This window comes from Protopterus annectens, chromosome 9.part0, assembly GCF_019279795.1.
Source record: "Protopterus annectens isolate FY-2018-M chromosome 9.part0, PAN1.0, whole genome shotgun sequence".
Taxonomy (NCBI): domain Eukaryota; kingdom Metazoa; phylum Chordata; order Ceratodontiformes; family Protopteridae; genus Protopterus; species Protopterus annectens.
The window spans coordinates 909,529,504-909,553,747 of NC_056743.1; the positions used below are offsets into that span (position 1 = coordinate 909,529,504).

Here is a 24,244-nt window from a genome sequence, read left to right on the forward strand (position 1 = left end):
GAGATAAAATTGTACTGGAAGAAACATTACTGACATTTTCATAAACTTTCATTGTGCATTCTATATATGAAATGCCTTCTAGATGAAACTATACACAGATATTTTTAGAAAATATTTACCAATCTGATGCAGCCTGTCCCTACAGTGGTGATAAAGCTTCCACCATGATGTGGCCCTTGTACTAGATGAATGCAGACACCACCACAGCAGACTTTTCCACATGGACAGATATGCTATTGTGAAGATAAGTGTGATACCTTAACTGTATGGCACAATTCCCTGAAATGCACGTAAAGTACAATTCAATTTTCTTCAAATGCTGTACATAAATAGTAGTTGTCCAACCCATTAAAATAATGAATGGGGAGAACACTGGGGTTATAACAAGCAACAAGAAAATGTGAGGGTATCCTACATCAATTTCACACATTACAGGGATGTGAGAGGATAAAGCAGATCTTCAGAAAAGGTGCCCTTGTTGCTCTCTCTTACCTTTGTTTTCCAGTTGTGTCACAAATGGATAGTCTCCAACTTTTTCTTCAAACCTTGAATTCCTACCCCTTTAAATATGTTTACTTTGGATGCAGCAAATTCATCTACACATGACACTTTAATACTACAGCTTTCCACATTCTTCATAGAAATGAACAATACATAAAAACATTGAATTCCAAAATGAGGCCTGCTACTGGCAGAAAAAACCCTTACTAAAACAGTTCTACAGCTTATAAACATTCCTGTACAAGAAACAACATTATAAAACAAAGTGTGGGTGAGAATGCAAGGTAATGACCAAATAACATGCACACACACATTTTTTCATGTTAATTCTGACTACTGCAATAATTCAGTTATGATAAAAAGCATTACTTACTGGGTTAACTCAGAATACCAAAAGAGATGCAGTATTAGCTGACATTCTATAGATTATCTGCATGTCATAAAATGTTTGATCATTTTTACTAAGAACTTACAAGAAAATATGTCTAACTGCCAAAGAGGTCACGTAACCCAAGTGTGTGCTGACTGAACAGAAATTCATTATGGGGAAACAGAAGCACAGAGAAAACATCTAACTTTAAAGGAATGCTCATTTTCCACTGGAAACCGTATTAAGAGCGTTATCAACTGCTTAGCAGACTGCAGTCAGTTTATACTGGAAAATATGCAAAATTAAGAACAATCATGTTTTTGAAATTCACATTTGCATGCTCTGAAATGCAGCAGCATGTCAGTTCAAAACATGAAGGTCTGAATTTACCGCACCATCACTTTTAATGCGACATGGATGCACAAAAACTAAATGATACTCCAATCCCCAGAGACTGTCACAACTCTTGCTAATTTAACTGTTTTTGAATTGCAGCAACTTCAGATTATAACAGTTGAGTGATGGGCGTGGGGTGTACAAAGCCTGGACATGCTTCCTGTATATAATGTGCTTTGAATTTTGCATTTGTTTGTTTCCTGCACAGAATATGTTTTGGATTTTGTATTTCTAAAGTATTATACATTAGAACAAGGAATAAGCAGTAATTAACACAGTCTGACTCAAATTGGCATTAACGAATGCGCTACTCTGACTTTTGAAACTATTTTCAATATACCCCCTTAAAAAGAAGGCTACAATTAAAAACAGTTGGTGTGTGAGCTGGAAGTCTAATCTAAAATATAGTCGTTGGCTGCCATCTGATATCAGTATCTTCCCCAAAAAAGCTGCTACTCATACCTTTACTTGAAGATGAACTATGACCTGTATCCTGCTTAACTGTTGCAGCAATAACAATTGTTCATGTAATTGCTCTGAAATACAATTAACTACTTATTTAGGTTACTTAGCTAGCTGCATTTTATCCAATACTTAAAATGTGGACTGGGGAACAAGTTGCTGGGAAAACAAAATAAAATGCAGGTGTAGGGCAAGTAGCTTTCCAAAATACTCTCCATCTGGTATCACAGTCACAAACTAGTAATGTCACAGACACAACACTTAATGCAAACAAACAGGTGCAAACCTGAAGGAATAATTCTCTTCAAGGCAAATGTCAACACTAATTAAAAAAGGAAGGGGAGAAAAAAATATAGGCAAGGTGCATAATGAGCTACACTACAGAACACTGTGCAGCCTGAAACAGAAAGCTTCACATGACCCATGGCATGTAGTTCAACATTCATTTTCACAACTTTTGTTTTTTCTTTTAATAGGAGACTGGGAATGGGGTGAGGGAAAGGAAAGAATTTATTAACAAAACCAATAAATTCTCAGGATGGGGGACTATGACCCAAACTGGCAAATCATGACCATCATGTATCACTTTCTGTTACAGTTTGCAGTTTGTACCAAATTTGGTTTAAAAAGTACGCTTTTTGTTTTAAACATCTCCAAAGACCAAAGTAGCCCTTTATAACAGTTTGACAGACCACATTCTAAAATTACACTTAAAACAATGCTGCTTATACGTAAAACAGTTGCAATTATTACTATTATTGATAACCAGTCAACTTTCTGGGGGTTTCTCTGATTCTTTGGAATGAATAGTGTACATAAATGTTTGTTCAATGGTGAAATCTGGGGGAAGATTTCCTTTGTGCACTTCAATGTGTTTGGTCATGATGTTCAAAGTTGGACTGTAGTGACCACAGACAGTACACCGGTACATCAGGGCACCTGCATGAGTCTTAAGGTGACATTTGATAGTTGAACGACCCCTAAAGAACCTATGACACACCTTGCACTGGTATGGTTTCTCACCAGTATGAATCCTAGTGTGGTAGCTAAACTCACTTGAATGAGCAAATCGTTTGCCACAGACTTTACAGTTATACCACCTGCTGTTAGTGGCCTGGCTTGGCTGACTACCATCTTCAATGAGGGAGTCTTCTGTTAGCTTTCTCTTCTGCAGTCTCTGCTGATGCTCAGCCAGGCTCAACATGCCATCAACACTGCCACACTTACGCTGGCTCATATGCTGATGCAATGCATCTTCTGATCGAAAGATTTGGGGACACAATTGACACTTAAATAAATAACATTCAATGCCTTTATGGATGACCATATGTTTCTCCAGAAGATCTTTATCAACAAAGCTGTTGGCACAGGAAGAACAAGAGAAGACAGTAATACCCATGTGAGACAATGTATGCCACATCAAGCTACACAAAGTCCGGTGTGACTGGTCACATACACAACAAATTAAGCACTTCAAGTTGAGGTGATCTAGGATATGTTCCCTTAGCACCTGGAAATCTCGAGTAAATGTTTTACCACATGCTGCACATGTCAGCTCTGAATCAGAAGTCCCATTCACCAAATTTATGTCCCTAGAGAGCACATCATTTGGCTGCACTAAAATATTATTTGCACACACCTTCTCCCTCCTGTGAAGAGTCAGTTGCCACTGGGTGAAGAATTTGGTCTCACACATATCGCATGAGAACAAGAAGATCCCAATATGAGACAAAACATGAGTTACTCTGGAGTTCCGATCCTGAAAATGAGCCTTGCATATACTGCAGTTTCCAGTTTTTGGATCAACGTGGTCCCTTGCATGGTGTCGGATCAGTTGTATGTTTGGCTCCAACACCTTCTTACACACCTGGCAGGGCATTGCTTTATTTCCACCATGACCATTTTCACTGTAACCCAGATCTTCCTCACTGTCATCACTTAACTCTATGACCTCCTCTGCAGGTACCATATCCTCTGATGGGTCATCAAAATGGAGGTCTCCTTCCCCCAACTCTTCAAGCCGAAGTTCGTCCATCTGGCCAAACCCCTGATCTTTAGAACTTTCACTGTTGCTGGGGCAGGAGTTACTTCCAGCAGTATCATCTAGGGCAGTGTCCCCCATAAAAAAGCTGGCCTGATTATAATGTCCATTGCTTTCAATTTTATACTGTTGGCAAGAGCTTCCACTTGTCTGAACCATGTTTGAACTGCTAAGGCTTGGCTGACTGCTTACACTGGCTGTGGATGTCATTTGACTGTACTGAGTTAGTGTACCTTGTGCCTCTGATTTTGTAGTTTGTGGGTACAAAACCGGCATAGTTCGAGTAGCTTCCTCGCCTACATTTTTTTCATGGCCCTTATAGTCTGTTCCTACTTCCACCTTCATAATATAGTTCTTCTCAGGATTGAAGAATACGGTGCTGTTTCTAATCTCTCCTGTGGGCTGGTTTTGCTCAGTTGTGGGACCAACTGAATTAGCTGGAGCCTCATGGGGAGCAGAAGAAAGTTTTGTAGCAGCTGAACTTTCCAAATCAGGGAATGTGGAATGGCATGCCTTCAGAAGATCACACATACCCAGCCTCTCAGCCATTTCATAAATAACTCCTACATTGATAAGGTCGGTGAAAAGCTCAGATGTGTACACAAAGTTGAGGATCTTATCAAAATTTGCAGGTGTAATAAAGTCCACCACATAGGTCCGTGTTGATTCCATCCCCCCATTCATGAACAGATTCTGAAAGTATTTTGCTGCACATGCAAGTACTGCCTTGTGAGCTGTGAAGGAACGGTTCCCAACCAAGATTGTCACATCACACATGGTCTCAGACAGTCTGCACTTGTTGAGTTCTTTAAGAAGGTTGTTAGGATGCTCAGAGCTGTGCAATTTAATTCTCATGCCCATTTTTTCCTTTTTTTTTTTTTTTAAGAGCACTCAATGAAAAACTCAACAACTTGGCCTAATGTTCCATTTAAGTTTTCTGCCACATGAGGTACCTAAAATAATAATAAAAAGTTATCAGCTTATTATGAAATACAATTGCTTAGCAAGAAAATGACAAATCTCAGAAAAATACCCTACAATATTTTATGCATTTGCTCAAGTATGAAAATTATTAGTTATGTACTTACCATAACTTGGTATCTGTGTTGACTTCTTTCATTCCTCATGACGTACGAGTTACAGATCCAACTCGGCCACATTTCTTCAGACTAGGATCCAAGTCTCGCTCTCCTCCCACTACCCACAATTACCTGTACTCCAATCAACCTCCTCAGATCGAGTTTGCTACCAACAGACAAACAGCAGAGAAAAGAAAAGGAAATCTAAATGTATCTCCATAACCACAGGCTCAAATCCAGGAACATCAGTTCCTAAAGATAGTTCTGTCCAGGTCTTTTAGAGCACCAGGAAGGGGGATGGCAGGGTGGGTAAGATGAGGAGGAATGAAGAAGGCAACACAGATACCAAGTTATGTTAAGTACATAACTAATAAATCTGATGTTCGCTCTCTCATTCCTCCTCATATATGAGTACAGTCCCCAGCTATGCAGCTCCTGGGTGGTCTCAAGTACTGCCAAACTGAATGAAGCCCTGCTCCAGGAAACAAGATCCAATTTATAATCTGATGCAAATGTGTACACCTTGGACCATATGGCTGCTGCACAGAAATCTAGAGGCCCTGGAAGAGAAAGCGGATGAGGTGGACACAGACCTAGTCGAGTGGGCCTTAGGAGGGCGAGGTGGCTGTAATCCACTCTTATTACAAATGAAGTTGATACAATCTGTAATCCACTTAGCGAGAGTAACCTTTGAAACCGCCTGACCTACATGGCTAGGAGAAAAGGACACAAATAACTGATCTGACTTTTGAAAGGACTTAGTCCTGTGCAGATAAAAACATAACTGTCTGTGAACATCTAGCGAATGCAACAATCGTTCTCCCTCATTAGTGAGATTTGGGAAGAAAACTAGCAGTTGAATTGTCATAAGACTGGCTTCTGTAGCTACCTTTGTACAAAGGGACACTCTATCTTTGTGGAAAATAATGTAAGGCGGCTTAGAACATAAGGCCTGAATTTCCAATATTCTCTCTGTTGAGGTGACGGCAACGAGAAGAACTGCCTTCCATGAAAGAACCTTAAGGTCGCAATCACCCAATGATTGAAAAGGTTTTTGGGTTAAGCTCTGCAAAAGCACAGTGAGATCCCATGGTGGAGATGGATCCTTTACCAGAGGCCTGAGGAGAAAGATCCCTTTCAAGAAGGACTTGCATAGTTTGGAAGCTGAAGGGCAATTCAGAACATTGCCGGAATGAAAATTAGAGGTAGCTGCTAACTGAAGTATGATGACAGAGAAGCTGGCCCCTTCTTTGAAGAGAGAGACAAGAAAACACAGGATGCCTGAAATCGGTGCCAAAAAGGGTCAATATTTTCTTTAGAAGCCCAGAACACAAACCTCGTCATCTGCTACCATAAACTTTCTTAGTAGCTGTTTTTTGAGAAGCTAGAATAATATCTCGGACTGGGGAAGCAAGCCTAGACCTTCAAATGACCACTGGAAGTGGAGAAATCAAGTGGTCAATTTGAGGGACATCAGATTGGGATGACAACCCTCTACTGGGTGAAAAAGGAGGTCCTGTTTGGGTTCCAGAATCCATGGAGGATACTTTAGGTGAGATCAGAGGAAGGGGAACCAAATCTGACAAGGCCAATAAGGTGCAATGAGGATTTCCGAGGACTTCAGACGCTTTGGTTTATGGAGAAATTTTGGGATCAAAGGTAATGGGGATAAGCATAGAGGAGACAGAGGGCCAATCATGAACCACAGCATCCGGAGAGGGGAATCAGAGCAAAGTAGTGGCTGCACTTATTGTTCTGGGGAGATGCAAATAGGTTGCAGCACGGTTGGCTCCAATGGCTGAAGATCAAGTCTGCTACTGACTGACTGAGGGACCACTTGTAAGGGGTCAGACTGGACCTGCTGAGCTTGTCTGCCAGGACACTGGATTTCCCTGGTATGCTCATTCCCAAACCCTCATGGCCTCTCTGCACAGTAGTTAAGAGCGGGTTCCTCCTTGTCTGTTGATGTACCACACCACTGACATGTTGGTTGTGTGAACTGCAATTATTCCTAGAGGGAGAATATCCTGAAAGGCTTGTAATGTGAGGAGGACTGCTCTCATCTCCAAAACGCTGAAATACTTCCCCTACCCCAACTGGGAAGTATCCTTGGTCACCATGGCTGAGGGGGGTGGAAGAAGGAAAGGTCTACCTAATGCCAGGTCAACTGACTGCAGCCACCATTGAAAATGCCTTCGGCAAACTGAAGTCAGCTTGACAGGAACAGACAGAGGCTGGTAGAGTAGAGACCACTGAGCAGCCACATTCCATTGAAGGACTCGCATAAAATACCTTGCCAGAGGAACTAATGGGATGGCGGCCACCATAGATCCTAGAGCCTGGAGTATTAGCATTGCCGGTGGAGAAACTAGATTCAATATGGTTTGGACATGATCTCTCAATGTTTGGACGCGATGAGTGTGGACAGTGGCAATCTGAGTCACTATGTCCAAGGTAGCTCCAATTAATTCTAAAGTCAGCACAGGACATAGGTTCAACTTTGCCAGATTTATAGTGATCCCCAGATGATTGGCAAAATTGAAGAAGTAATTCCTGGCCTGTAGCAGTTAATGCCTGGTGGGGTAGTAAAGAGCCAATCGTCCAGTTAAGGAAGCAACCGGAATCCCTGTAGTCTCAGGTGAGCTGCAACTACTGGAATGCATTTGGTAAACACCCTGGGGGCTGTGGTGAGTCCAAAGGGAAGAGCCCTGAATTGAAGATGACTGTCTCCCAGCTGGAAGTGCAGATGACTCCTGGAGCATCTATTTTGATGAGACAATACGCATCCTTTAAGTCCACTGAGCACATCCAATCATTCTTCTGCAGCAGCTGTAGAATGGACTGCTGTCACCATTTGGAACTTTGCCTTCTTTATGAGCAAATTTAATTTGCTTAGATCCAAAAAAAGATCGCAGGTCAGCGATTTTCTTTGGCACTAGAAAGAAGCCAGAGGAAGTTCCGAATTGCCTTTGTCTGGTTGAAACCTCTAGGACGACTCTTTTTTTGCATTAGATTTAGAATTTCTGCTACTGCAAACTCCCTCTGAATGGATGGAACATCAGGTAGCCTCTATGACCTCTACAGAGGAGGAAAGAGAAAGGGTATAGCATAGCCTATGAACATAATCTTTAGTACCCACTTGTTTTGTGTTCTATTAGTCCAGGCGGTAGGGTGCAGAGAAAACCAATCCTTGACTGCCTCCAGAGAATAGCAGTCGGGCAGTGCTTCAGGCGCGCTGGTTGGACCTATCAGAGAAGGGTTACCCGAAGCTCTGATTCTGTGGACCCCCCCTGCCCCTGGGGAGAGGTCTCCCATTGAAACTTCTTCCTCTGCCCCTAGAGGAAGAATCCCTGTGTTGATCTTGGGAGACCCGTGGGGTTTATGGGACCAGGTTTTCCTTCCACTGCACTGATTTCTGGAAAAGGTGCGTTGTGGAGTGGAAAACTTGACCCTGACAGCAGACAAGGTCTTCCTTCTTGTTCACTGCAGGTTAGGGTCTCTCTAACCAATGGCCTGAAGAGTGAGGATCCATCTAAGTGGGCATTAACAAAGGATGCCTTAAAGGGCTCCATGAAATCACAAAGCCTCATCCAAGCACATCTCTGAATAGCGATGCCTGAGCCAGCTGCCCGAGAGGCGCCTTCCAAAGAATGGGAAATCAACCCAATGGAAGAACTGGACAGACAAAAGAGTAGCCAGTCGGGGGGAGACCTTCTTGAAGTCTTCCGGCAACATGGTCTCTGACAGCTCTTTCACCAGGGTCCCTCTGCAAGTGAATAATATGTGCTAGGTAGTTCAACACCCTCAGTGAGAAAGTGGCAGATGAGTAAACTTGCTTACCAAACCTGTCCTTTGCTCTGCACTCCCTGTTTGGTGAATGGCAGTGGAGCTCTGTTCTAATTCCCTTTTGGAAACTGCTGCCACAACCATGGCATCAACTGGAATACCCTTGGTCCAATAAGGTCTACCTTTTGGGGGGGGGGGGGGCAAAAATTTGTCTGGGTACTTTGGAATCGGTTCAATCAAGTCTGGCTCCTTTCAGGCCCAGCTGACACCAAATCCACTAGCTCATCCACTGGGGAACCACCCAGGATGCAGATGGACCCATCCCGAAGGCCTGCAAAAATACAGACTCCTCACAGGAGGGAGGGTGGGCAGAGCAAACACCCCTCTGCCACAAGATCTCTAAAATGTCTCCAAAGGAGACATCCTCTGGTGGTGATCTGGGGATTCTTCTCCTTCATCCAAATCTGTATCCTCGGTGAGTCAATGTGTCTCCCTTCCTCTTATGAGGAATCGCCTCTGTAGGATGATCAGGAGAGGTCTCTGAAGAGGACTGGGCTCCTTCTGGGAGAAGTGTTTGGAGGCCAGTCTGGACAGGCTGACTCAGGACAAAAATGACAGGCTCAAGTCTCTGATCCAAGGGAAGTCGATGGGGAGGGTCATGGCTCAAAGGGACCGGATTCCTATGGGTACAGAAATCTCTTTCTAACACTAGGAATGCCAAAGGACCCAGAGAATCCCTCACTAATTCCACTGCAGCCGAGGCTACAGAAGAAGAGAGGGCCCGGATTTCTGAGCCCTGGGTCCCAGGTAGAATCAGACCCGAGCTGTTTAGCGCCAAAGTGCTGAGAGGAAGAGATGGCTCCAAGAAAGTGGGAGCCAAACCCTTCCCCCAGGATCTGATGGGGAAGTCCCGAATCCAAGATCCACTACGATCCAAAGACAATGAAGCCAAGGAGGTCAAGGCAATGGTTGGAGTGGAGGAAGGCAAGCTCCATACACTTGACCCCGGATTCTTTGGTCGGCTATGACCCTGAGAATCCGAAGCTGGTGGACAGATTGGAGAACACTGGACTTGGAGGGAGAGCCTTGCAGAACCCGCAGGAGATGGTACCGAGAAGATCCCCCTGCTGGATCGGAGCCTTGAGAATCTTCCTAATCATCCTCTCCACATCGGCCTCCAAAAGACTTCTGGAAGACCTGGAGGAAGCTAAGGAAGGGGATCTGGAGTGCCTAGAGGGAGTCTGCTGTAGTCCAAGGAGAGAAGCTGACTCAAACCCCAGCACCAGTGTACGGTCTTTCACTGCTGGATTCATAGGCCTAGGATCAGAGGTGGAGGGGGCGGTGGCTTCAAGTGAACTTGAGATCAAGACAGACCCCGACGGATCTGTGGAGAGTTTCTGATCTGACAAAGCAGGTCTGTAATCCATGGTGGTTGGATCAGAGGGCCTCCCGACCTTAGCAGATTGCTCCAAAGATGCCCTCGAAGATTTATGAGGGCGCTCCTTGGAGTTGGAGGATCCCAAATGATTCTTGGAGGGGGGGGTTGAGCCCCTGGATCAGAAGCGGACAAAAGGCCCTTCAGAATCAGTTTGTTTCTGTGGTCGGCTACAGCCCTTGGGTTGAAACTTTCACACATAGAGCAGGCTGACCGCAGATGCTCTGTATCCAGGCAGTAGACAGAAAGAATGTGCACTGGAATGCAGGAACTTACGGCCACATTCAGAGCACTGTTTTGAAACCAGATGGTTTGTCTGCAATAACAATATACTGCTGCACTCACACAAACAGACAGGAAAGTAACAGGAGAACAACCCAACAAAACAGTACACAACCTGTCAGCTAGGAAAGGATTTTTTTTTGTGTACTAAGAGAAGGGTACAAGAAGAAGGAAGCGAAAAGAGAAGGGGAGCCTAATAGCCAATGTCTACTCTGAGCACAGGAAAAATTCTTTGAACAACTGCCAAAAGAGGCAAGAGACAGAAAACATCACTCACTCTTGGCAAAGGGAAGGGAGGAAGTTAAAGTAAGAATATAACAGAAAATAAACATCTGTAAGAGGAAAACAAAAAACTCCATTAACTTCTCAAAACTTTTCACAACCATGTCTGACTTAGCTGATGGCAAACGAGATCTGAGAAGGTTGGTTGGAGTGCATAGCATTGTGGATAGTGGGAAGAGCTCAAGACTTTGATCCTAGTCTGAAGAAATGCGGCCGAGTCAGATCAGTAACTCGTATGTGAGAAGGAATGAAGAGAGACAACATCAGATCATTATTCTAACTTATAAAACAAAATGTTGTAAATGTTCTACAATTTAAATAAATATGCATAAAAATATGAGAAAAATACAGTTGTGTACACTTACCATAAATGTAGATGTTCCAGTGTATTCACTGTTGCAGTCATTACATTTGGGTAATCTGCTGGCAGGTTGCCCTCAGTCGGCCTGATTAACAAAGTCTTGGGTCCTGCGTCGGTTGCTGCCCCTTCTTCCATGACGTCAGTTCGTCAGGGGTATAAAACATGCAGCCGACGCCATTACATCAGTTTTTCTTGCCCCAGATGCCAGCTGCCCCCCTAATGGGGAGCAAATAAACATAAAAACACACAAGTATACCTCCAACCAAAAGGAAATACACCAAAAAGGCTTTTAAAGCATAGTAAAGGAAAGTAAAGGCAGAGCCAGAAAAAACTAGGGGGCTGGAGGGAGGGTAACCAGGACTGCAACAGTGAATACACTGGAACATCTACATTTATGGTAAGTGTACACAACTGTACTATGCTCTTTGTGTTTTACTGTTGCAGTCATTACATTTGGGTAGAGATTCCCAAAACTAAGATTGGGAGGAAGAGTTTATACAGCATTAGGGCCAGCTAAAAGGACCTGCAATACAGCAGTGGCAAAGCCAGCTCTGGATTTAGAGAAAATTGGTAAATAATGGTGGTAGCAGCTTCTAGGATATCCCTGGTAGGAACACCTCTGAGAAAGGCTGCAGAAGTAGATGCAGCCCTGGTGGAGTGAGATAGGTTTTCCACGGTGCTTATAGCAGAAATGAATGCAATGGCTTAACCATTTAGAAATGGTTTGTTTTGAAATAGCCTTCCTCTCTGCCCCTGCAGCGAATGCAATCAGCAATTGTTCAGATTTTTCTTCAGGATTTAGTCCTGTCCAAGTAGGATCTAAGTTGTCTGTGCACATCCAAGGAATGCCGAATCCATTCCCCTTTGTTCTGTGGATTAGGAAAGAAGGTTGGCAAATGAATGGACTGATTAAGAGCCACACTGGAAACCACCTTGGGCATAAAGGACGGATTGGTCCTGAGAAATACCCTGTCCGCATGAAAGATGATGAAAGGCTCCACTGCCATAAGGGCCTGTAATTCAGATATCCTTCTAGCTGAAGTGATTGCTAAAAGGAAGGCTGTTTTCCAAGAAATAAATTTTAAGTCTGCAGTAGCAGCTGGCTCGAAAGGAGGTCGAGTGAGTTTCTCCAAAACAAAGTTATGGTCCCAGGCAGGGGTAGGAGCTCTCCTGTGTGATCTCAAGTTTTTTGCCCCTCTGAGATACTGCTTGAGCAGAGGATGAGAGAAGAGGGGCGGTTCTGTGTTATAGTGAGCTGAAATAGCTGAGGCGTGGATTTTAATGGAGGAAAAAGACAGGCCCTTGTGATTAGCCAGGCTGCAAGGTTCAATGTTGGAAGCTGAGGGTGCAGAACTTGGTTCTCCTGCTGAGACAGCAGGAAAGGTGTCTGAGGCAGGTGCCATGGAGATATTTGCGACACACTGCGCAGGAGGGGGTACCAGTGTTGGCGCGGCCAGTCTGGAGCAATTAAAATCATCCTTGTTTGCCCTGTTTGACTTTTAGTAGAACTTTGGAGAGCAGAGGCATAGGGGGAAAGGCATAGACTGATAGGTTTTTCCAGCTGAAGGACAGAGCATCCACTTTCCAGGCATGTTTGTGGGGAGTCCTTGTGCAAAACTTGTCTGACTGGTAGTTCTGGGGGGAGGCAAACAGATCTATGTCTGGGCTCCCCCATTCGCTTGCCAACATGTTGAAAATCCGTGGTTCCAGTTTCTACTCGTGTGGGTCCATGAGGTTTCTGCTTAGTCCGTCTGCCAGTGTATTCAATTTTCCTGGCAGGAATTGAGCTTGTAGGTGCACTTGGTAGCTCAAGGCTGTGTTTCACAACGCAATGGCTAGTCTGCAGAGGGGGTAGGAATGTGTAACCCCCCCCCTGCTTGTTTATGTACCACATAACCATGGTGTTTGTCTGTCTTTACCATTAGCTGTCCTGGAAGAATGCAGTCCTTGAAGGCTGCCAGAGCATTCTGTACAGCTAACATTTCTTTTTGATTGATATGTAGGTGCATTTGATTTGGGTTCCATTTGCCCTGAATGCACTTCCTTGCCAGATGAGCCCCCCCCCCCCCATGCATAGTCTGATGCATCTGTAGTTAGGGTTTGGGTGGCAGGGGGTAGTGTGAATGGTAGTCCCTTGTTTTGATGGCAGGCCTCTGCCCACCATAGAAACTCCAGGCGTAGGCAAGGTATAGCAAATAAAAATCTGTACGTTGTGCCAAAGTCCTGCTGATACTCCAAAACATGAACAATACCAAACAAAGAGCAACAGGACACTGCTGTAGGTATATAAAATCCAAATAAAATTTAATCAAGGTAAAAAACACAAGGTAAGCGCTTTCGGGATTCACCCTTCATCAGACAAAGACACATTGAACAAACAATAATTTTTAAAAGACTAAACAGCCAATAGCATCTAATGAAAGACCCGCCTATTTAGAAGGGTGGGTTTAACTGGTATGACATCATTTAGTCCCGGTTCCCTGTGTGCCATGAATTCAATAATCCACCTAGATTCAGCCAAATCTGTCTGATGTTTAACATCCCCCCCCTATTACTTAGCCTAATATTAACAATAGCTCTAAATTTAAAGCTATGTGTGGGATATCCACTAATATGCCTATAAAAAAGCATTACTTAAATCACAGTTCCTGATGCTGCTCAAATGTTGTAGAATCCTAACCTTGAACATATTGTTGGTCATTCCAACAAAGAAACAGGGGCAATCCACGCATTCGGCTAGGTACACAATGTTGGTGGTCCTACATGTGGCTCTCCCTTCTAAATGAAACACCTTTCTTGTTGCTGGATGTGTAAATATAACTTCGTTGTTGATATAATCGCAAGCCTTACATATCCCACATGGAAGTGTACCTGCCAATGTCTTGAAAGATCCACTATTGACACTCAGCCTTTCCTTGCACAACAAATCCTTAAGATTCCTATTCCTCCTGTATCGAAAACTAGGACTGTTGTCAATAATGCCCCTAAGTCCTATACCGCTGGTTAAAATATTCCAATTGTTTTGTACAATCCTACTAATATCATTTATATTACTGCCATATGTAAACATTAGTTTAGGACCCCCTTGTATAGGACCACAACTATTATTAACTATTTGTTCTCCTCCCTGTGATCTCCTTAACTATGGCTTATATCTCGTCCATCAAAGTTTAATGCTACTGTTAATGGCACGATGTACCAAATCATCTCCATAGCCCCTATCCTTAAAACATTGACCAAGTTTGTCCAGTTCTTCATCAAACTGTGTATCCATAGCACTCACCCTAGATACCCGACTCACCTGCCCTCTAACTATGTTGGGAAACACGTGTCGGGGGTGCATACTATCAAATGATAGCAGGGTATTCTGCCAACATTCCTTTCTATGTAAGCTGGAGACAAAACCTTCCTGTGTCTGTTGCACACAGACATCCAAAAACTCTAAATGAGTATAAGAAGTTTTGACTGTAAATTTAAAAATGTAGTAGTGGACTGGATATAGGACAAAAAACGATCAAACAAACTACAATCACCATTCCACAGAATAAAAATATCATCTACAAAACGAGTATACATGATGATGTAGCCCTTCCATTCATCATTATTTAGAATTGTAGATGATTCCCAATTAGACAGGACCAAATTAGCATAAGTGTTTGCACAGGGGGTACCCATGGCTACCCCCCGTGCTTGCCTGTACAATGAACCTGCTCCTATGAACACATTGTTCTCCAAAACTAAGGTCAACATATCCTTCACTAACTCAACCTTATTCATGTTGACACCCATGCCTGCAAGAAGCTCACCCACAGCTGTAATGCCATAATCATTGTGGATGAAAGTGAATAGACTGTTTACATCCAGTGTAACCATCAACAGTCTATTGACTCCATCAGGTTTAACAACATCCCCCAAAAGTCTCAAAAAGTGCCCTGTATCTACAAGAATATTATCAATCCATTCCATATATGGTTTAAGAGTGGCTTCCAACCAAATCGAAACATTCTCAGTGACCCAACCCCTGCCTGACACTATAGGTCGCAGGGGTGGGTCACTCAGGGATTTGTGTATTTTGGGCAGAGCCTTAAATATGGGTGTAACAGGTTTATCCACCCATAAAAACTCATGTGTATTTGGTGTAATCCTCATATCCTTGAGTAAAGATCCTAACCGCTGGTGTACCTTAACGATAATAAGTCTAACCCCTAAGGGATTGATCTCTATATACGTGTCATCAGCCGTTAGCATATTTTTTATCCTATTATTATACCATGCAGTGACTAAAACGACAACCGCACCTCCCTTATCAGCCATTTTAATAGTTAGTGCATTATTGTCTATCAAACGTTGTAATGCTATCTTCTGGGCTGTGGTTAAATTATAGTATCTACTAAAATTCCCATCACAAAAATATTTAATCAAGTCCCTCTCACATCCATTCATAAAGAGATTTAAAGCAGGTGTAAATGGTGGTACAAAACTACTCAGTTTCTTGGGGAAAGCACAGTTATTAACAGTATTGCCAAACATCACCTTCAACATGACATTCCGACAAAACAACATCAAGTCCATAATAATTTCACTATACGAGCAGACCCTGCTCGGTACAAAGGTGAACCCTTTGTTCAATACTGTCAATTCATCTTCTGTTAGCACATAAGAAGATAAGTTGTAAACAATACCAGTATGAGCATGAACAGTCAATGTAGAGTCCATCTCCTCTTGTCCACATCCCTGTCCTCGCTCAAGGATCTCTTCCAGGCCCCTTTCTTCCTCACTGGGGCGGGTAATTTCTCCAAAAAATGTGTATGTCCCTGAATCACCTTGGGACGTGCACCAGACATATGTTGACATCCTTCAGAATCCATGGATGTAGTAGGCGGCAACAAAACCAATCCCTCTGAACTGGTTCCCACGGTCAATAGGGAACTGACGTGTTCTTCACAGGATCGCGTAGCACTATCTTCAGTAGCCGCTACAGCCGAAACCACTACCCCTACATATGGAACATTACTATCTCCATCGGTATTCTCCCCACTGGTGACGCTCTGTTCTTTCGATACAAGCGACGGTAAAGAATTACTAGTTACAGCAGTACAAGCCATACTTGGTTCACGTACGTGATTATCACGCCCCTCAATGGGACACGTTACAGACTTCCTTTCCGTGCGCTTAACACCCTCCGTTGTAGCCTGATTGCGCCTCGGCCAAACGAAGATGTTCCCCCTGGAAAAATCTTCAAAGTCTCTTCTAATCTTATTCATTTTTAAATTGCGTAGCTTTTCAGCATTACTGTGAAAGGAATCATGCTACACTTCCAAGCGTTGCACACATTTCACATCAGTGAACTCGGACTCAAGTTTATTTTGAAGTTGTTGGACCTCTATCTTCAGCCCTTCTAGTTCAAGAGCAAAAAAGTCATTGAGAAGATGCATATATTGAAAGCTGGTGTTAATATTCAATGTCTGCCATCTCGCTAGCAAATCAGGGTACCGGTCTCCCTGAGCTGGCATACATAAAATCCTCATGCCTCTGGGCACTATCCCATAGTCGAGGCATGCTTCTAAATGAAATGTCTGCCACTGTAAATGCTGCATTTTATTCATCTTGAAAGTTAAATCATGTAACAAATCTTCAAAGGTTTTGTCTACAGCCACCGGAGCTAGTCTACCTTGCTGTCCATCCTTCTGGACCATAAAGCCCAGATTCAATAGCGGATTGTCTTGCATAATCAGTGACCTGTTCAACCGACAGTTACTTACTTCACCTGAGCTAGAATTCAGGGAGGAGGTGTCACCTCTGGCCATATCCCTTACAGCATGCATAGCGTAACAAACACAAAAATCCAAGAGCAAATAAAAATCTGTATGCTGTGCCAAAGTCCTGCTGATACTCCAAAACACGAACTATACCAAACAAAGAGCAACAGGACACTGCTGTAGGTATATAAAATCCAAATAAAATTTAATCAAGGTAAAAAACACAAGGTAAGCGCTTTCGGGATTCACCCTTCATCAGACAAAGACGCATTGAACAAACAACAATTTTTAAAAGACTAAACAGCCAATAGCATCTAATGAAAGACCCGCCTATTTAGAAGGGTGGGTTTAACTGGTATGACATCATTTAGTCCCAGTTCCCTGTGTGCCATGAATTCAATAATCCATCTAGATTCAGCCAAAGCTATCTGATGTTTAACATCCCCCCCCTATTACTTTTGTCTCCAGCTTACATAGAAAGGAATGTTGGCAGAATACCCTGCTATCATTTGATGGTATGCACCCCCGACACGTGTTTCCCATCATAGTTAGAGGGCAGGTGAGTCGGGTATCTAGGGTGAGTGCTATGGATACACAGTTTGATGAAGAACTGGACAAACTTGGTCAATGTTTTAAGGATAGGGGCTATGGAGACGATTTGGTACATCGTGCCATTAACAGTAGCATTAAACTTAGACGGACAATATATAAGCCATGGTTAAGGAGATCACAGGGAGGAGAACAAATAGTTAATAATTGTTGTGGTCCTATACAAGGGGGTCCTAAACTAATGTTTACATATGGCAGTAATATAAATATTAGTAGGATTGTACAAAACAACTGGAATATTTTAACCAGCGATATAGGACTTAGGGGCATTATTGACAACAGTCCTAGTTTTCGATACAGGAGGAATAGGAATCTTAAGGATTTGTTGTGCAAGGAAAGGCCGAGTGTCAATAGTGGATCTTTCAATACATTGGCAGGTACACTTCCATGTGGGATATGTAAGGCTTGCGATTATATCAACAAGGAAGTTATATTTACACATCCAACAACAAGAAAGGTGTTTCATTTAGAAGGGAGAGCCACATGTAGGACCACCAACATTGTGTACCTAGCCGAATGCGTGGATTGCCCCTGTTTCTATGTTGGAATGACCAACAATATGTTCAAGGTTAGGATTCTACAATATTTGAGCAGCATCAGGAACTGTGATTTAAGTAATGCTTTGTATAGGCATATTAGTGGATATCCCACACATAGCTTTAAATTTAGAGCTATTGTTAATATTAGGCTAAGTAATAGGGGGGGGGGTGTTAAACATCAGACAGCTTTGGCTGAATCTAGATGGATTACTGAATTCATGGCACACAGGGAACCGGGACTAAATGATGTCATACCAGTTAAACCCACCCTTCTAAATAGGCGGGTCTTTCATTAGATGCTATTGGCTGTTTAGTCTTTTAAAAATTGTTGTTTGTTCAATGTGTCTTTGTCTGATGAAGGGTGAATCCCGAAAGCGCTTACCTTGTGTTTTTTACCTTGATTAAATTTTATTTGGATTTTATATACCTACAGCAGTGTCCTGTTGCTCTTTGTTTGGTAGCGTAGGCAAGGTATGATAGGAATCATTGTTTCCAGGCTGTGACAATGTTGACTCCATAGACTTTTTAGATACCACTGTAGTTTCCTCATATGCAGTCTTGCATATGGAATTAGAAGAATGCAGGAGGCAATGAACCCCAAGGCATGAAGTATTTGTCTTGCAGATAACAGGGTTTTTGTGGCCACTTGTTTGAAGTAAGTTACCAAATGAATTTGCTTCTCTGGTGTGAGGAAAGCCATCTGGGCAGTTATATTCAACCTTGCACCCAAGGATGTAATCTGTTGACGGGGTACCAGTTATGATTTCATTTATGGTGTACCCCAGACAAGTTAGAACCCTTTTTACAAACGCCAGATGATTTAACAGTATGCCGTGGTTTTCTGCCTGAATTAGACAATTGTCCAGGTATGGATACATTTGAATATTTCTTTGCCTGCAAAATGCAATCACTGGAGCTAGACACTTTGTGAATATGCTGGGCGCAGTAAACATGCCAAAGGGCAGTGCAGAGAACTGATAATGCAAGTAACCTGCTTTGAAGCGAAGGTATCTTCTGCAAGATTCCCTGATTGGGATGTGCAGGTATGCCTCTTTTAAATCTAGAGTTGCCAACCAGACATCTTTGCCTAGCACAGGAAGTAACTGGTGAAGAGTCAGAATCTTGAATTTTGAAATCTCCAGAAAGGTGTTTAGAGTAGACAGGTCCAGGACTGGACGCCATGATTTGTCTTTTCTGGGTACCAGAAAAAGCCTGGAATAGAAACCCTGTCCCTTTTCCTGTTCTGGTACCAGTTGAAAAACCCCATGCTTAAGAAGGAAAGTACTTGTTTTTGAGCCTCTGCCCACTGATTTGGGGGCAGGTCTGGCCACCTGTTTGGTGTTGGCAATGTGTGGAAATGAAATCTGTATCCCTGGGATACTATATTTAAAACCCATTTGTCCTGGGTTATGAGTTCCCAGTTCTTTGCATGAGGAGCAATCTTTCCCCCCAAAGGGGCGGTTAAAAGATAAGTGCTTGGGAATTTTAAAAGGAAGTCACTGAGGCTGTTTATCATAAGGGGGGGGGTGTCTTGCTACTTCCAGATTTGGAAGCAGAGGCCCCCACTGCTTAGTTCTGAGAGTCCCCTGGGACTGAAACCTGGAGTTTTTGCTGTGTCTGGGTTTGGCTTGAGAGGATCTGGAAGGGGCTGGAAAGGACCAATTCTTAGTAGGTCAGTGCCTACTAAATCTCGGAAGTTGCATTTGTAAAAAATCTTTAACAGTTTGCATAGATTTAGCTTTATCTTCCATCTTTTTAAGAACTTCTTCAGCCTTACTGCCAAACAGGTGGTCCTGATTTAAAGGAGCATCCAACAATTTAGCTTTAACATGATCAGGCAAAGATTGCTCCTTAAGCCAAGCATGCCTTCTAAGTACAGACCCAGTAACAGCAGCCCTGCAAGAGGCCTCTAAAGAATCAAAACCACATTGCAAAGTATGTTTTCCAACTTGTTCAGCAGAATGCATTAAATCCTGTAAATCTTTATTTTCCACACAGTCAGAAATCAACATAATTTTCTGTTTAAGCAGTCCAATAATATGCTGTGGATATTTTAACATATGAAATTGACAGTTTAAAGCTTTGATTGCCAAGGTTGCAGAAGTATAAACCTTTTTACCCCATCTATCCAGCGCTCTGGAGTCTCTATCAGAAGGGGTAGGATTTTTGGCGGTAGAAGCCTTAATGCCCTTGGGCCCTGGAGAAATGGTTTCTGGATCTGCAACAGGATTTTTGAAAAGGAACTTGTGGCACTCAAGAACCCCTGTAGTATCTGTCAGGTTTACTAGGAGTTGGGGGCAGGGAATCAGGGGCCAAACTGGATTCTGAGAACACATCATCAACAATGTCTAGTACAGGTATAGCCAAAGGCCTATGCTGAGGTAGAAGGAGGAAATCCCTAAGCCTCTTTTTTGAATCAGAAAATTCCTGGCTTTCCCGGTGAAAATGCACCCTTAAATTATGTAAGGATTCCCCAAAAGAAAAATCCTCAGGAGGAGAAGTAGAGGGAATGGAATCCTCTGCATCAGAATCCTCATAAGTAGGTATGGACAAATCCAAGTAATTAGAAGAGTCAGAAGAAACAGAATCCTGATCAGAAGATTCATAATCGAGCTCAGGCCTAGGCCTCTTAGAGGGGGGGGGGGGGGGTTGACTACCCCTGATTAGAGTAATTAGATCTTCAGCCATTTTTATAATTTTTTGGCACAGGGGCCTGAACATGTGACCTGGGCGTTGTTTTTTTTTAGACCTGGATCGAGATTTAGGCTTAGTAATGAAGGCGGAGTCGATTTAATACGCAAGTCTGTAGGCCTGAATACACCCCCAGAAGCCGGTGACTGCACAGCAGCTCCGGACCCATCCAAGGTAGAGACATCCGTGGGTTCCACAGGTGAAGTATCTCGCGGCATACTGGACTCTGAATGGGTTTCAGTAGAGGCCTGCGAATCAGAAATAGCGGGCATCAAGGGCTGCAAAAGCGCCTCACTGCGAACTGGCTTAGGAGAAGCGTTGTCGGCAGTTTTGAACCTCGGCGGCCTGTCTCTGTCTTTATCTTTGTGTTTTTTCAGAATCCCTGTAGTCGGATGGCTAATCAACGACATTTCTGGTTAATTAAACCGAGAACTGAAATATTGGGCAAAAATGTACCGATGACAGATAGCGCGCTGATTAAATAAAGCACAAAACCGACAGCAAGGTACGTCGTGGTCAGGGCCTAGGCAAGGAAAACAGTATGAATGAAAATCTTTATGAGGTATTTGCTTTCCACAAGTAATGCAATTATTAACTTTTACTGACATCGGTAAGGAGCAAGAAAAAGTTTCCCCAACGGGGTACTTAGCTTTAAGCTGAAGACTTCGGTTCTGAAACTCGAAAACGACAATTTCAGGAGTTGGCTGACCAGCACTTGCGAACTACTTCTGGCACCGCACGGCAAGAAAGACTGATGTAATGGCGTCGGCTGCATGTTTTATACCCCTGACAACCTGACGTCATGGAAGAAGGGACAGCAACCGACACAGGACCCAATACTTTGTTAATCAGGCCGACTGAGGGCAACCTGCCAGCAGATTACCCAAATGTAATGACTGCAACAGTGAAACACGAAGAACATCAGTCTGTGACAGATATCTATAAACTATTGCAACAATGTGCAAATAAAATTTTCAGAACAGACAGTTACAAACAATGCTAAAACACCAAAATAAGGACATTTCTTAATGGCATTTTTACAATATGTTTTATGACAGCATTCATTAACTTTTACTACATAGTGCTGTTACTGCAGTAGAGTTCTTGTTGTAGTATAAGAACACAGCGGACTTGACCACACCAAAAACTCCTCCAGAGAAGGTTTAATTTATTAAGTAAACGAATATAAACCAAAGAATTAAAAACAAAAAGCATAAGCGCTTTCGTCTCAGTGTTTGAAACTTCATCAAGTTGAAACACAGTTAAAGAACAATGACTGGAAACCAGTTCTGACAGGGTAAAATGTTTTTACTGTAACAGACATTCTAATAAAAAATCAGGTGGAGGTGTTATGATAGGGATTAAAGATAGCTATGAGACCTGTGATTATAACATGTTCAGTGATAACACCAACACTATACACTGTGTAACTGTGACAATAAAGACAACCCAGGAACATAGAACAAATGTTGGAGTGTACAGACCACCAAAGTCAAGTGCAGATGACCTAGAGGAATTCATACATTTCTTGCATGAAACACAGGCGGGAAGAATAATATTAGCTGGGGACTTAAATGTACCAGAAACAGACTGGAATAATATTGATTCTACAACATTAGTAAGGAAATTATTCACAGCGTATATTCAGGAAGAATTGCTTCAGATTGTAAAAAAAAAAAAAACTACCAAAGGACAAAACATACTAGACATTGTTTGTGTTTATTTTGTTTATTTTTTATTTATTTTACATTTGTTGACCGGGAGAGTCTGACTGGATACATGTTCACTTTCAGTGGAGGCCCAGGGAGAAAAGCCCCACAGATTAAGAACAAACAGCTATGAGATTTCTACATAGCAAGCAGGTACTCATAGGAAAATACATTATTTAACAAGATTCCATAGTTTTAAAGTTACAAAGTACAATATTCATTGTTAGTCGCAAGTTTTAACAAAATTCCATAGTTTAAGTTAGAGTAAAGTAGTACTTTAGAATTTACTGGTTTCCAGTAATAACACTGACTGAGATAAATTTAAGTAAAAGGGGGATGTGAGTGGATGTTAGGGTGAGTTTTGTGGGATGAAGTTGGATTTAAAGTTGGAATGTGTATAACTGCTAACTGCTGGTGTGGGTGTTCGCAGGTGAGGCACTATAAGGAAGAGTCACGATTCTTCCTGAAGGGGTAGAAGTGAAAAGGAGCACGAGAGTGGGTCAGAGGGTGGGTATGATATGGGTCAACCTGGTGGGTAGCAAGGGCATAGCCATGCGAGTTTTAGGTGTTCCTTTAGTAGCTTTTTGAATGTAACCATTGAGTTGGTTGAGGTAATGCAGAAGGTAATAAGTTCCAAATTTTACTGACGTTAGTTAGGGAAGAGGACGTCACCTGCTGTGTTCTTGCTTTTGGTCACCTTGATTAGTCTTTTATCACTAGAGCGAAGTTGATGGTATTAGTTTGTAGTTTTGTAGATTAGATAGTGCTGGGTTTTTTTCAGGAAGTAGTAGGAGTTTCTGGGCAAAAGAAAGCTGATGGAATGAGAGGAGATTTGGGAATTCAAGCCAGTTAAGTTGATTTAGTGAATGACAGTGGTGGGCACAGTAGGGGGCACCAGTAGCAAATTTGGCAATTTGATTGCAGCAGATGTTAAGCTTGGCCATTTCAGTTTTGGGTAGGTTGGTGAAGATGGGAGCGGTGTAGAATAGTGTGGAGAGGAGGTGGATATGAGCTGTGGTTATTCTAGCAGGTTGGTTTAGAAATAGTTTGTTTTTGTAAAGACTGCCCAGTTTTTTGTGAATGTTTTTAATAGTTTGATTTATATGCAGATCATAACCAACGAAAGTTGAAACACGGACCAAGAAAAAAATATGAACCACGGAACTGAAGCACCAAAAGTACAGTTTTGTACCTACCATAAATGTAGATGTTCGAGGATCCACATTGCTGCAGTCATAACCTGTGGGTAGTCCGCTGTCCTCGGTCGGCCCGAATACCAAAGAGTTAGGCTGGCGTCGGTCATGGACGCCCGAAGCTGACGTCAGTACGTAGTAGTACTTAAGCGCATGACCGACGCCATATCCTCAGTCTTTCTTGCCCCAGATGTCAGAAGGCCTTAAAAAGGAAAGGCCAGCCAAAATAGTAAATTCCCAACAACCACAAGAGAGAAAATAACAGTTTTCCCAAAGGAAAAAACAGCAACCCCAAACAATAGAGGGGAAGGAGGGAGGGAAAATAGGACTGCAGCAATGTGGATCCTCGAACATCTACATTTATGGTAGGTACAAAACTGTACTATGTTCTTCGTCTCACACTGCTGCAGTCATAACCTGTGGGTAGAATCCCAAAGCAAAGGAAAAGGGAGGCTGGTAAACTAAAAAGCATTAGGAGCTGCTAACATGCCCTGTAAAACTGCAGTGGCAAATCCAGCCCTAGACTTGGAATAAAGAGGGAGATGGTAATGCTTAGTAAAAGTGTGAACAGAACTCCAAGTAGCTGCTTCCAAAATATCCTTAGTAGCTACCCCCCTCAAAAAGGCAGTAGATGTGGCAGTAGCCCTAGTGGAATGAGGTCTGATCCCAGCAGGAACACTCTTCCCATGATGAGAATAACAAAAAGCAATACAATGACCAATCCACTTAGAAATAGTTTGCTTTGAAAC

General features: G+C 42.7%; 1 protein-coding gene across 6 annotated transcripts in view; it reads right to left on the reverse strand.

Annotated features, from left to right (window-relative positions):
- ZBTB39 (zinc finger and BTB domain containing 39) overlaps nt 1-24,244 on the reverse strand; it is a 614,376-nt gene that overhangs the window by 474,262 nt on the left and 115,870 nt on the right. For 3 of the 6 annotated variants that reach the window (XM_044083647.1, XM_044083648.1, XM_044083649.1), the window contains exon 2: nt 592-4,723. The exons of the other annotated variants lie outside the window; for them this stretch is intronic. In XM_044083647.1, the coding sequence (XP_043939582.1) occupies nt 2,499-4,631 (2,133 nt within the window). In that variant the 5' untranslated portion in view covers nt 4,632-4,723 and the 3' untranslated portion in view covers nt 592-2,498. Of the gene's footprint in view, nt 1-591; nt 4,724-24,244 lie in introns of those variants that run through there. 6 annotated transcript variants of the gene reach the window in all.